The sequence below is a fragment of the Callospermophilus lateralis genome, chromosome 12, assembly GCF_048772815.1.
Source record: "Callospermophilus lateralis isolate mCalLat2 chromosome 12, mCalLat2.hap1, whole genome shotgun sequence".
Classification (NCBI taxonomy): domain Eukaryota; kingdom Metazoa; phylum Chordata; class Mammalia; order Rodentia; family Sciuridae; genus Callospermophilus; species Callospermophilus lateralis.
Window position 1 is genome coordinate 25,752,209 of NC_135316.1, and position 13,601 is coordinate 25,765,809.

At 39.2% G+C, this 13,601-nt stretch overlaps 1 protein-coding gene across 1 annotated transcript in view; it reads right to left on the reverse strand.

Moving 5' to 3' along the window:
- LOC143411820 (dual specificity tyrosine-phosphorylation-regulated kinase 4-like) overlaps positions 1–13,601 on the reverse strand; it is a 51,162-nt gene that overhangs the window by 161 nt on the left and 37,400 nt on the right. The window contains exons 8-12 of the mRNA XM_077110704.1: positions 12,026–12,162; positions 11,559–11,698; positions 9,402–9,541; positions 6,976–7,057; positions 4,669–4,841 (exon numbers count right to left, since the gene is read on the reverse strand). Coding sequence (XP_076966819.1) covers positions 4,669–4,841; positions 6,976–7,057; positions 9,402–9,541; positions 11,559–11,698; positions 12,026–12,162 — 672 coding nt within the window. The remainder of the gene's footprint in view (positions 1–4,668; positions 4,842–6,975; positions 7,058–9,401; positions 9,542–11,558; positions 11,699–12,025; positions 12,163–13,601) is intronic.

Here is a 13,601-nt window from a genome sequence, read left to right on the forward strand (position 1 = left end):
CTGTGATGTAATGCGGGACTTCTTTTAGCTATTTGTCAATAAAGACTGCTACAGAACTAACTGTATTATTATAATCACTGGCTTTTGCTTTTAACTTGTGTTGGGTATTTGCCTTCAAACCACTTTATAAATATTACACAGTAGGAATCCAAAAGTTGCATTTTCCCTAAAACCTTTATTAAAATTTTAGAGCTTTTATTAGCTTTACCAAGATTACATAAATCCTTGAAGCAAGTGTTTAAAATTAGTTTGGGGAGTGGAAACTAGATGGATAAAATAGTTTTAACTATTAATCCATTTTCCTTAACGAAAGCTTGGCTTATGACAGAGGCAGAGAAGAGGCGGCAGCTGAAAGGTCAGAGGGATATATTCTGAAGGAGTCAAGAATAACACCACTCATTTTCAAAACTGCAGTGTGACCCACTTCCAAAATACAACACCCAACTCTGCAGGAATCTAAAGACTTATGCCAAGTAGTGAAGTCTTATGACAAGCCATTTATAGGCCCACAAATATGCATCATTCATTTTGTAGTTTATCATACTGTTTTTCACTTAAAAGTTTTTTTTTTAGTCCAGATTTATATTCTGTGGAATTTCTTTAGAAATCATATAAAGCTTAATTTCCCCATTATGTCCTCTTGAGGGATTCAAACTCAACAGACAATACTCAGTTTGCCATACCAGAGAGACAAATCATGGGAAATTAGTATATACTCATTAGTATACATTTTCAGAATAAATATGCTTTATTGTACATGGAAATATAAAACTTTCTGATATTTACTCATGAATACAGCTTAATTCTAATTCCTTTACAATTAATTCATTTGCAAACAGAAGATTTCAAAGGTTAGTAATATAGGGACTTTCACTAGATGGTTTGAGTGGAAAAACACTCATAAGGCCAGGCACAGGGTGCATGCCTTTAAAATCAGCAACTTGGACAGTTGAGGCAGGGTGATCATTAGTTTAAAGCCAGTATCAGCAACTTAGCAAGACCCTAAGCAACTTAGCGATGCCCTTAGCAACTTAGCAAGATCCTGTCTCAAAATAAAATATAAAAAAGGCTGGGGATGTGGCTCAAAGGTTAAGCACCCCTGGGTTCAATTTCCGATACAAAATAAAAGAAAAACAAAAACACTTGTAAAACAGCCAACTCATGATACATTTTTTGTTTATATAGAGAGCATCCTGGTTGTAAAGGCTCCCCTCAGTTGACCACCCCAATACCTAGGAACCAATATCACAGTAATATAGCAATTACATATATCTTTATAAAAATATTAAATTGCAGATAATTTAATACTGCTTTGCTCTTTTAATGTCTAAATCAATGACTAACATTTAACAAAAAGTAATTGCTAACAGAGGTAGAATAAGAAAGGGCAGTTTGGCTATGCACAGCTTTACTAACTGATCATCTTTAAGTCATCAAATGTAAATTAAATATACTTTATAAAAAAAAGTTTTATAAGTTAGTTGGAAGTGAAATGATGGCTTGCAAGTGACTGACTGCAAACAGTAACAAAAAACAGTTCAAGGAACCAGGGCCTTCAATAGCCTTGTGTCAGGTGTTCCAGAGCAAGGGCCAACTGCAGGGATGAGGCAGCCACAGCCCTCTTCTCTCACTGGTCTTCTGAGTGGGAACCTAATCATTCTCCTGCTCCAATGCATTTGTATTGCCAAGAACCCATTCCCCTTGTGATTTCACCCATCTCATAACTTTCACTCATTGTCGGGAGCCATTCTCACACGTGACTGGGTGACTCCCAGTTAGGGTCTGAGGTGCTCTGGCTGTGTTGGAGCTTTCCCAACCCTCTCCTGATGAGAGAACCTGTCCGTGTGGGGGTGTAACTGACCACTGACCCCGGAGGCCCAATCACTGACCCTGACCTTGGAGTGCGGCCCCCCTTCAACCTTCATTGGATGGAATTCTCCCCTGAATTTCTTGTTCCCCAATAAAAGGGGCCACTCCCTGGCATGCTCTCTCTCTCTCCTGCTAGCCCTGAATAATCCTTGCTGCCCTGCCGGGCGGTTAGAGAAGGAAACCAGAGAGGGGAGCCGCCTCGGACCTGGTCATAGAAAAAGGTAACTGAGTCTGTGTGTTTATTTCGATCTCTGCTAGCTAACTTTTATGCCAAGAACCTCATTAATGAAACCATTGCGCTGGCCGCATGGTAGAACTCATCTCATCTCAAGAACTTGAGGATATTAAGTGATGACATCAAGTCAGTAGCATGGCGGACCCAGAGCTCATGTCTTCAGGGATGTCTCAGCATCTTAAAAGGCAGCAGAATACAACAGACACTAGTATGGCAATATGTAAATCAATGGATGTGTAACTGATGTGACTCTGCAATCTGTATACAGGGTAAAAATGGGAGTTCATATCCCACTTGAATCGAAGTGTGAAATATGATATATCAAGAACTATGTAATGTTTTGAACAACCAACAATAAAAATTAATAATAAAAAAAAGATTCACATGCTATTCTAAACATACATCAGCACCAACAAAGGCAAGCCACCTTGATAGCAGCCAGATCTCAATGTCGGTACATGCTGATCACATTGAATTAGGAATGACACACCCCAGCATGGAACACTGGAAAGAGAAGGGAGGGAAAGGAGATACAAATCACCAGAGAAGGCATTTCTTGTAAGATAAATTCCTTCTTGGAAAGAAAAGTATAGGCCTACTTATTCACTTTTCTCTACTGAACCTTATAGGAGTGTACAGATAAAGAAATTTATGGGTTGCTCTCAGCCCTAGGTTTCTGGCCATAATCCATGCATTATCCTGCCTTTCTGCTCCTCAACCCTACAGATATCAAGGGGAAACTGAGTCAGTCCTGGGGCAGTGGGAAGCTCAAGCCAGATGCCCCATTCACCTTGGTATTAGAAGCAGGAATGGTTCAGGGATATTTCATAAAATCATTACTAACCTTAGAAGTCATCTGGTCTGACCCCCTCATTTTCCAGTCCAGAGTGGGAAATGACTTGCCAAAAAGTCAGAACAAGGGCTAGACCCCAAATTTAATAACTCCCAGGCCAGTGTTGATTCCACCATAGTTACCATTTCTAGATATTTTCATCTAAATTATTTTAATATTTTATTATTAGTTTCAAACAACAAATGAAATCATTTATATTTAATACTTCTCAAAGGCATGTGTCACTGGTTAACTTTGAGACAATCTAGAAAACAGAAATTTAGCTTTTGATTTAGAGAGATTCACGGTCAAACTTTTATCAGTTTACTAGGAAAATCCTAAAATTTGAATTTTTCAAATTTTTAGTTATTTTCTCCATTTTGTCTAATTTAGCTCTACAAGAAAACTTCATTAAAAAAAATGAGATGTGATTAATAATCCTGTGATGAGTCTTAGTAAAGCCTTTTTACTGGGAAATAGTCCTCTCAGGTTAAAAGAGCAAAAGTCATTACTGAACGCTACCTATTATTTGTCAGATAATTTCCAATTATTTGTTTCAACTGATAGGTTGATAAAAATAATTTCTGATGATAGATCATTATTCAATTGTTACACAGAATTCAAAAAAAGTCATAGAATGAGACAACACAACTAGAACAGGTTTCCTTCTTGGGTTCACATCTTTGGAATCAATGTATTGTAATGGCCTGGTCCTGAGCCTGTTCACTGTAGCAAGAAGTAATGTTGGGGCTGGGTTTGTGGCTCAGTGGTAGAGCACTTTCCTAGCATGTGTGAGGCACTGGGTTGAATTCTCAGCACCACATATAAATAAATAAAATATAGGTCTATCAACAACTAAAAAAAATTTTTTAAAAAGAAGTAGTGTTCACTTACAGGTATAAAAATTAATGGGAAAAAGAGAAAACTCAGCTCCATTTATTCTTCTAAGAGGTGTATAAAATGTGAAGTAAAATTTCACATTTTATGCCTACTAATTATCTTAATTTATGCACTAGTTCTATTTTAGTGATCTCTTGAGAAAAAAAAATCTACACATGGAGCTTATGATAATAAAAATTTGAGGGCTGGGGATGTGGCTCAAGCGGTAGCGCACTTGCCTGGCATGCGTGCGGCCCGGGTTCGATCCTCGACACCACATACAAACAAAGATGTATCTGCCGATAACTAAAAAATAAATATTAAAATTCTCTCTCTCTCTCTCCCTCTCTCACTCTCTCTTAAAAAAAAATTTGAAGTTATAGTGGTTGATATATTTAAAAATAAAGCTATATTAAATTAGAATAAAATTCTATATATGAGGTAGAATTTAAAAAGTTCATTCAAGGAGGAAAAAGAGTTAAAGAAAGGTACAACTGTTAAAGAACTTATTCATGTCCTTTTAAAGGTAGATTTTGGTGGGTATTAGGTCACTCTTTTTTTTTAAATTCTTTTGGCTATATTTGAAAGATTGCTTTAACAGTTTTATTTTTAAATGTCACAATTTACATTAAGGGGGAAATGGCATCCTTTGAAACTATGTAAATTTATAATAAAAATGTTAGTTCTCAAAAATGTACAAGAAGTATGTAACTTCAAAAACACTTTTAGGGAAACTTTGACCAAAGGGAAAAAAAAATAGTATGCAGGCCACTGCCCTTGATGAGTCTGATGTAGCCCCACGTCAGGACTGAAGCCATCCAAGGACATCAACCAAGCAGGCCTTCCTCCTCACCTCCATGATGCAGGCCAGCTGCTCCACCTCATTCTCCCCGGGGAACAGAGGGTAACCCGTGTACAGCTCTGCCAAGATGCAGCCCAGGCTCCACATATCAATGGCCATATTGTAGGGGTGACCCAGAATCCCCTCAGGGGATTGGTAGAACCGGCTCTGGATATAGGTGTATACTGTTAGGGCAAAAGAGAAATCTGATGTGGGCAAGCTGGCTTTCTCTCCAGGGCCCCCTCTCCAAGATAGTTTGGCAATTAAAGATGGCAGATAATTTAGAATCCCCCTATCCCCACCTTCTTACCCTATTGAGCTCTGAAAGATGAAAGTAACATCAAAAACAAAACATCATCAAATCCTCACAACAACCTGATGATTGATAAGGAACTCCAAAGTAGGCATTGTTCTGAGCAAGTTAAAGCAGGGTACTTTAAAATACTTTATGTCACACAAGTTTTTAAAGAAGCAAACCATAAAACTAATATAAACTAAGTTTTCAAACTGTCAGGTGAGCTTTGGAAAGATAATTTCTGACAGTATTGTGATTTGGCACTGGGGGAAGCATACCAAAATTGGAAGTGTACAAAATGCAAAATTTAAATTCAATGTCTATTCTATATATATATATATATATATATATATATATATATATATATATATATATATTATAATGAAGTACTAAAAGAAAAGCTCAACAAAAATCTCAGCAAATAAAGATAGAAAGAAGATTATATTGTAGGGGGCCTAAATTTTATAGATAAGGAATCTAAAACCAGGGAAATGGAACATTTTGATTTTTCCTATGTTGTGATTTCCTGGATTGAGAGGGGCTATAATCACTTCTTTAATGTTTAGATTGGTTATAAGAATGTAATAATTCTGTAACTTAAAATAAATGTTTGATTAAAAACAACTTTTATACCATGCCTTTTCCAAAATGAATTTGAGTACTATGCCAAGTTCATATATATATAGGGTACTTTAAATCATAAATTTAATGGCACCTGTGTGGTGCTTAGCATGTGCCAGGCACTATCCCAAGTGCTTTATGTAGATGAATTCTTCCAATCCTTACAAAAGCCCTATGAAGCAGGTACTATTTTTGTCTCAATTTTAAAGATAAGAAAACTGAGGTTAAATGAATTGTCAAGGTCATTCAGCTTCCAGTGAACAGAGTTGGAAATTGAAACCAGGAATTCCAATTCCAGTGTCCATACTCCATACTGCCTCATAGTCAAAGATAAAAGGAAAGTCAGGAGAAATATAAAGGAGGACATTACTGTCAGAAAGCAAGTATACAGTAATTGCAAACTCAGTTCTGAGCATCCTGGCAGCCCAAGATAAATAGCAACTTATAGGTTAATACAGTTGCCAATATCTAAAAAGAGTAAACATACAAGTTCTTTATGGGTAGCATTGTTTTCTGGATGGAATTCTTATAGGATCCATACGGAAAAATATATTAAGGAGATAGGTCCTCCAAAGTGGTTCTGCAGACTATTTTGGAATACCTATCCGATAGTCCTTTCTGCAGCCTCAGAGCGCTCCTTCTGACACATTCTGACAACAGGAAGGCTGGTCCCAAAGTCTTTTTGTGTGTGTGTGCCCTTAATAGAGCCTGTGTATCTTCCCAATCATTCTACCTATTTTATTTTACTTTTTTTTTTAATCTTTCTGTCTCTTACATTATACATAAGCAACCCAGGACAGGTAATATTTCATGTTTTGGTTTTGGTACCCAAACCAGCAAATGATGAATACCAGAAAATAGACATTTGTTGAATGGTACATGTTTTCTACATCAGTCTTGACAGAAACCAAGTTAATTGAACTTAAATCAAATCCAATAAAGGTTGATGCAAATGTGCTCCAGGGCTACTTCCTGCATTCTAGTTTGGAAAAAAAGTACAAAGCCTAGAGAATCTAGGATAGTAAATCCCAAACATTAGAATGGCTGTTTTCTAAAGTGCAAACTCCTGTGCACTCTCCAGAAATTTAGTAGGGTGAGGTCCTGGAAACTATAATTTTTCAAAGCCCCAAGGTGTTTCTGATACACATGTAGTTAGTTTTGTGACCCAATGTTTATTGGTAACTTCATGTCCACAGAATATAAGATCTTTAAAGAGCCTCTATGATATTTGAATCTAATTTCTCATTTTATAGATGAGGAAACTTAGGCTCAGAGAAGTGAAACACCTTGTTCAAAATCATACTAGTAACCCTGGATGGCTGATCCTAGATTGGAACCCAGGTAGTCTTGTGTGTAAACGAAGAGAAATTGCAATGGGAGAACTCAGACAGTGGGGAAGCTACCTTTCTGGTGCTCATAACAACTGGACCCAAAGTCAATAACTTTAACTACGATTTGGCCCTTTTGGTATAGCACTATATTTTCCTAGCACAAAGAGAAAAAAGACAGGTCAAGTTTATAAAAATTAATGTTGTCCAAGGTGCTCCACTTACTTAAATGCTCACCCCTACAGGGCCTAGTTCAAATCTAACCACCTTCAAACTCCTCCTCTGGCATCTTCTCCACATTCCATTGTACTCTCTTGCTCTTATTTCCCATTGATTTGTAGTCTACACCTTCTTTGGATTCATTATTCACTGTTTTGCATATATCTTTCCCCATATTGATTATGTAACTCCTGAAGATGGTGGGTTTATTAATATCTTCTTCCACACCCAGTTCTGTGCCTCACTTGCCTTACAAATATCACTGAATTGGTTTAATGCCCCTGTAGACCTACCACTATGACAATAAAGAACATAAATAAACAAACAAACAAACAAACAAATAAATAAATAAATAGATTGGGGTTTGTGTGTCTCACACTGACTTTGGGGAACCCATGAAATGACAAGGTCGAGCTTCTGGGCTCTCCTTTCAGCACTGGCTGAGGTTGGAAGATTAAAGTCCTACTTGTGCCTCAAGGATCTCACGTCAAATGAATGGATCATGTGATTGCGTGCTGAGTACATAACATGGCACATATGACATAGCAGGCCTCTTCTGAAGCCTCTGGTGCCAAAACTAAAAATCCAAATTTACTCCACGGTATCTTTTCTAAAGAATGTTTGTATTAATGCAAGGAGGATAATTAGCAGCAATCTAAAAAGAATTTCTAGTGAGTCTCTAGCCCAATGGAAAGAAGACCCCTTCACTAGATGGGGCTGGCCCTTTGTTACGATAAAAGCCCAAAGTTTGCTGTGTGGAAGGCTTAGTCATCAGCCTATGGCACTGTGGAGAGGTGGTAGGTCCTTTAGGAGCTGGGACTAATTGGAGGAAGTTAGGTCACTGAGGTTGTGCCTTTGAAGGGGATATTGGGACCCTGTCTCTTTCTTTGGTTCCCAGCCGCATGAGGTAACAGCTTTGCTCTGCCATGAACTCCTAATGCCATGTTCTGCCTCATCACATGGTTGAAGCCATTCAACCATGGAGTGAAACCTCTGAAAACTGTGATCCAAAACAAATCTTTCCTCTTTGTAAGTAGTTTATCTCAGGTATTTTATCACAGGGACCAAAAGTTGACTACCATACCCTCTCATCTCCCATCTTTTTGGTAGAAAGAATTCTAGGGAAGGGACAAATGCAATGAGCTATCATAGCTCATCCATACTAACCATGAAGTCCGTAAGAATAATTCCCTGATTCTTTACTCACAAAATACCCTGCTGGTTGTGTGTATGTTTTCCAAAGGGATGCACATATTTGGTCTACTTGATATACTTTGTCAAGGAAATCTGTTACTTTATATTTTAGCCTTTAAGTGTCTTACAGATTTCCTTGGTGAAAGTCACTTCCCTAAACACAAGAACCATGGGCATTGTGAATTTTTGAAACCGCAAAGCTAAAGGTTAGGAATTTGGAAATGGAGAACAAAGCAGTGTCCTCCCATATCTTTACAATATTAAGTTACAAAAAAATATCCTCAATTTTATTTATGAGTAACAGTTTAAAAAAATAAATCATGTTTGGGGGTGCAGAGAAGGGAGTAAGGAATTAAGGGATATTCACCTTGTGAAGGTCAGATTACTTTTGGAACGAGCGTATTACTTCTTCATATTGGCAATCATTGGCTCATTTAACAAGCATTTATTTAATGCCTTCCATTATTCTCACAGGCACCATATTAGATACTGGGGACATAACAGTCTGACCTTGGAGAGCTTGCAGTCCAGTGGGAGACACAGAATGAGCTAAGAATACAATACTAGCATGACAAGTAAGAAGGGCACATCCACTGAAGGAGAGGAAGTGGTCTGAGGTGTGCCATACCTGAGGAGCAACTCAGAGTACAGTGGATCTAGTAAGGACTTAGCAGAGCAGAGTAGTAGAATGATCCATCTACGTGAATGGCACAAGCCTCTGCAGAACAGATAAGGGAAAACTCTAGAATCCAGCAAGAATTCTTAAGAACTATAAGCGACTAATGATTGAAAGGGCAAAAGTGGGTAAACCCAGACCCCCACAACTACTTGTGGAACATCTTGATGCTCAAGACAGCCACCTCCCACGCCTACCACTTCTGCAGGAAACCCCTCTGGTTCTAAGCTGCCTCAAGTACACTACACCTCTCTTAGTCCTTCCAATATGTGTGCCTCAGGCTTCACTGTGTCTCACTTAGCCTATAAGCAGGAAATTTAGGGCTGCCACTCTGGAAGCCCGGGCCATGCTGGCTGCCCTAACTGCCTCTAAAGAGAACCTGCTCTCCTGGCAGAACAGAGGTTATACTCACAGGCTTGAGATCACAGTGGATGATTTTCTCTATGTAAAGCATTTGCAAACACTTCAAGACAGAGAGGGTGAAGCGCCGAACTATCAATAGACTGAAACCTTGAAAGCTATTATTCTTCATCAACTCGTACAAGTTGATTCTGGGAAAGACAGAAAAAGTGATGAGTATAAAAAGTATCCAAGTTTGAACCTACAAGTAATCCTGTGTTATCTGGATTCCCTTCTAGAAGCAAGTAAATCTCAAATCAGTAGGCAAGGTTTTTCTTTCTGATAAACTTAGCCTTCTCAGTGACTCAGGGTAGACCCAGATCGGCACTCAACCATGCTGGATTCTCCAATGTACCCTGATTTCTTACATGACAAAGCCACTTAAGTACTTCATTTACATGTGTGGGTTCAGAGATTTTATCAAATTTCTATAATAGTCATAGTTTTCAGGCCCTTGGAAGGGCCCCGGAAGCCCACTAGTCACTCAACCAAATCATTCCTACCCTGACCTAACAAGATTATCTAAATATTGTAGGTAAAGGAGAGTGTGCTAAAAAGAGCTAAGGTAAATGAGGGACTTCTACTCTATTAAAGACAAGTGTGGCTGCTTGGTCCCATCTAACTGTGGCTTTGCTATAATGAAGGCTGGCTCTTGCCAGATAATCCTCAGTTCTCTAGAGAGGCAGAATCCTGAAATATTATATAAAAGCATATTCAATCATATGAAATCTGCTATCTTACAAGTCTTGGAAACCAATGCCAAGCATTTTAAAAAGAAAAACTTGTTTGTAAATTGCCAGTTTGTGATCTCTGTGCAAACTGTGAGACAAAGATAGGAAGGAAAGAGAAGGACCTAGAAATGACTCTGCAGGCTCTTCCTGATCTTCCATTTCTAAGATTATCTAGCCTTGGTGGTATTTAGAAAGCCATATTTTTTGTACCAGGAATTGAACCCAGGGACACTTAACCACTGAGCCACATCCCCAACACTTTTTTATATTTTATTTAGAGATAGGGTCTCAATAAGTTGCTTAGGGCCTTGCTAATGGCTGAGGCTGGCTTTGAACTTGCAATCCTCCTTTCTCAGTCTCTTGAGCTGCTGGGATTACAGGTGTGCACCATTGTGCCTGGCAAGCCATTCATTCTTGAGAGGTACAACAGAGAAATGCCATCCTGACCTGGGCATCTCCACCTCACTGGGCTTAGGATTCTCCTTCTACACACTGGCCTCTCTTGACCTCACAGAGCCCTTTTAAAGGACAATGATGTCCTAACTGGGCATTGTGATTAATGGGCAAGAAAGGCAGCCTGGACTGCCTATTTTGCTCCACAGAAGATGATTCACTGTTGCATATGGTAGGATAGAACACATTTTGTAATTATCAGAGATGGTGAGGGGAGTGCCCATGCTCCCTCTCAAATATAGCCTGTTCCTAGAACCTCACCATCAGTGATGGTGTCGTGGGAGCACCAAGTACTAACTCAGGGAATCCAGAAACATATGTCTTCTAAGGGTTCACCCTGATTTTTCTCCTTTGCTAAATGTCTTCTGGGCTTATTTAAATTGCAGCATATTGACTTCTCAGAGAGAAGAGTAATCAAATTAGCATGCATTTTCCCATTTAGAATGCTTTTTCAGTTCCAATATTCACCCAAATGATTTCAATCTATTTAAATCAAGACTCTGCTCTCTTACCCAAAATATCTGCCCTTCTCCTTCTTTACTCAGAATTAAAGTCCTTTTCCCACTCTGATCATCCAGCTTCCTGTTCTTTTAGGTTTCAGCCTCTATACCGTATAGATGGGAAGCCAGTGTGTGGGGAACATGATAGCAAAGAAAGTCCTTTTAAACATGTTTTAATTTAGCTCTTGAGGGCAGAGGCCTTGTTTTGGACTTTCCACCTACTCAGTACTTAGTCCTCAGCACCAGGGAAGCACAACATGAGTATGCTGGCAGATAACAGGTTTACTGAGGAATGGGGTGAGATCTCCGTTTTGGGTCCCGTTCTCCTCACTCCTGGACCTTCTAGATAATTGTGCGACTGCTATGTCTACACTAGTCACTAGATATTCATGCCCAGAAAAATCTAGTTTTATGACTTCAAAGTTTTTCTTCAAGTTCCCTTAAGCAACTTTTCAAAAGAAAATGAATCAAAAAGACTGACCCCACCCAAAAGTTCAAAGGTGATGCAGAGGTGATTCCGGAAATAGAAAAAGTCCTTCATGTGTACCACATTGTACTTGTTGTCTTTATCCTTCCTTCTGAGGACTTCCAGGATCCTCAGCTCCACCAGGGCCTGGTAGTGAAATCTGAGGTGATTGGGGAGTGGCAGGGAGGGTGGGGAATGAGAACAGAAAACACAGGTATCATGTCATAGTGCAGCAATTAGCCCATTTTCTCAGACCCTACCACAACCCCAACAGAAATGTCTAACACGGCAGAAAGCACTAATAACTCCACACTCTTACTTCCGCTTTGCCCCTTCATGGACTCAGACATGAAGAGAGAGAAATAGGAAAGGGAGAATAAAGAGAAATATAAGAGGAAGAGGCAGAGGCAGAAAGGTTTGGAGTCCTGAAGCAGCTAGAAGCCAGGCAATCCATCTTCTATGGCCTATGTCATCCATGGAGCCACACCTCTTTTTGTTCCTGATGATTTTCAGGGCCATCAACTCATTGTTTTTGTGATCCAAGCACTTGGCCACCTGTCCAAAGGACCCTTTTCCAATCATCTCCAGAACCTCGTAGCGGTAGGCAATGTGGTCATGCAGGACCTGCAGAACCCAGGCCAGAGGTGAGGAAAAGAGCCAGCCCCTAGGGTCCTTGGATCCCCATCCCTAGATCATGGGTCACTCCTTGGAGAGGAGTGGTTCTGAACTCCCACCCTTCTTTCTGTTACTGTAGTGGTTAGGTGATCTCCTGGATCCAAGACTACCCATGTGATGCCAGGGGCAGTTAGTTCCACAGGCTCCATCCATGTCAAGCAGTGAAAAGAACTTTAGTTAGTCTTTGGAAATGTTGGGTGCTAGTCCCAGCCCTTTGGTTTCCTGCATGTCTTTCTTGGGACCTAAAAAGTAAGGGGGCTGGATAAAACTGAAAGCCCTTTCTATTTTGGACATTTCATGACTCTTCAAGTTCAACATCAGCTCCCTTTTAGGGGAGTTCTATCTCTGACCCTTGATGTGTCTCTATCAATCAGAGAAGGCTTTATGCCTGTTCTGTTCCTTCCTGACCAGATTTGTTCCTCTCTTATACTTATTCATATTTAGTCCCCTTCTGAAGTTAATACAGACTTCTTGGTGAGAGTAATATTTTCTAAGAGCCAGAATCACCCATGACTATCCTTGTGCAAGAAACCAGGTGTTTAGTTAAAACCACAGGAAATTTTCCATTAAAGACTTGAGCTAGGTGGCTTCAAATAAGTCACTTATGTACTCTGAGCTAGAGCGACCTCATCTGTGAAGATGAAGATGAGAATCTGGATAAGATGATTTCTAAGGTCATCAGGCTCTTGATCTCAGCTTTCTACAATTACACATGAATTTGAAAGAGGTGAGGGATGAGCGTGTACAAGTTTTCAGGTTGGTTTGTGACTGTGTGTTTGAGGATAAAGGATTATTCACAAAGAAGAATCAACACCATAAATTTGAGCATGTAAAACTTTTTACTGATACATCAGAGAGGGTTAGTCAAGACTAAAAGGTCTTTCATGAAAATGGGACAGAATCTGCACAAATTTGGCATATATTTTTCAAGCATTTACATTTATCTTCTTCATGTCATCAGTTTGGTTGCCTCATAATTATTGGCTTATATGTCAACTTGGACTTTGGTTGTGCTTACTTGACTCATGATAGTTCCCTTTTTATTTTCAGAGTCTAAAAAATTATGACAGGTGCTCTGTAAATAATTTTACAATTAACATTTGTTGTGAGAATGTAGCTATTATTTGTTTAGGAATTATATATTTGTGTATATGCCAGAATAAAATAGGTATAAAAATTGGAGCTTACAGAGAATGCACATTATCTCTCTCTCCCCATGCAAATCATACTTCTCTAAGATTTGAGACTGAAGAACTGAGTTCCAGTGAATTCCCATAAAGGTAGCATTGAAATCCCAGGTAATTTCTTAGAGACTCTAGACTCAGGTAGGGCAAAGCAAAGGAAGGAGCAAGGAGTGAGGGGTTGTGGACATGTGGTTGAATTGGAGA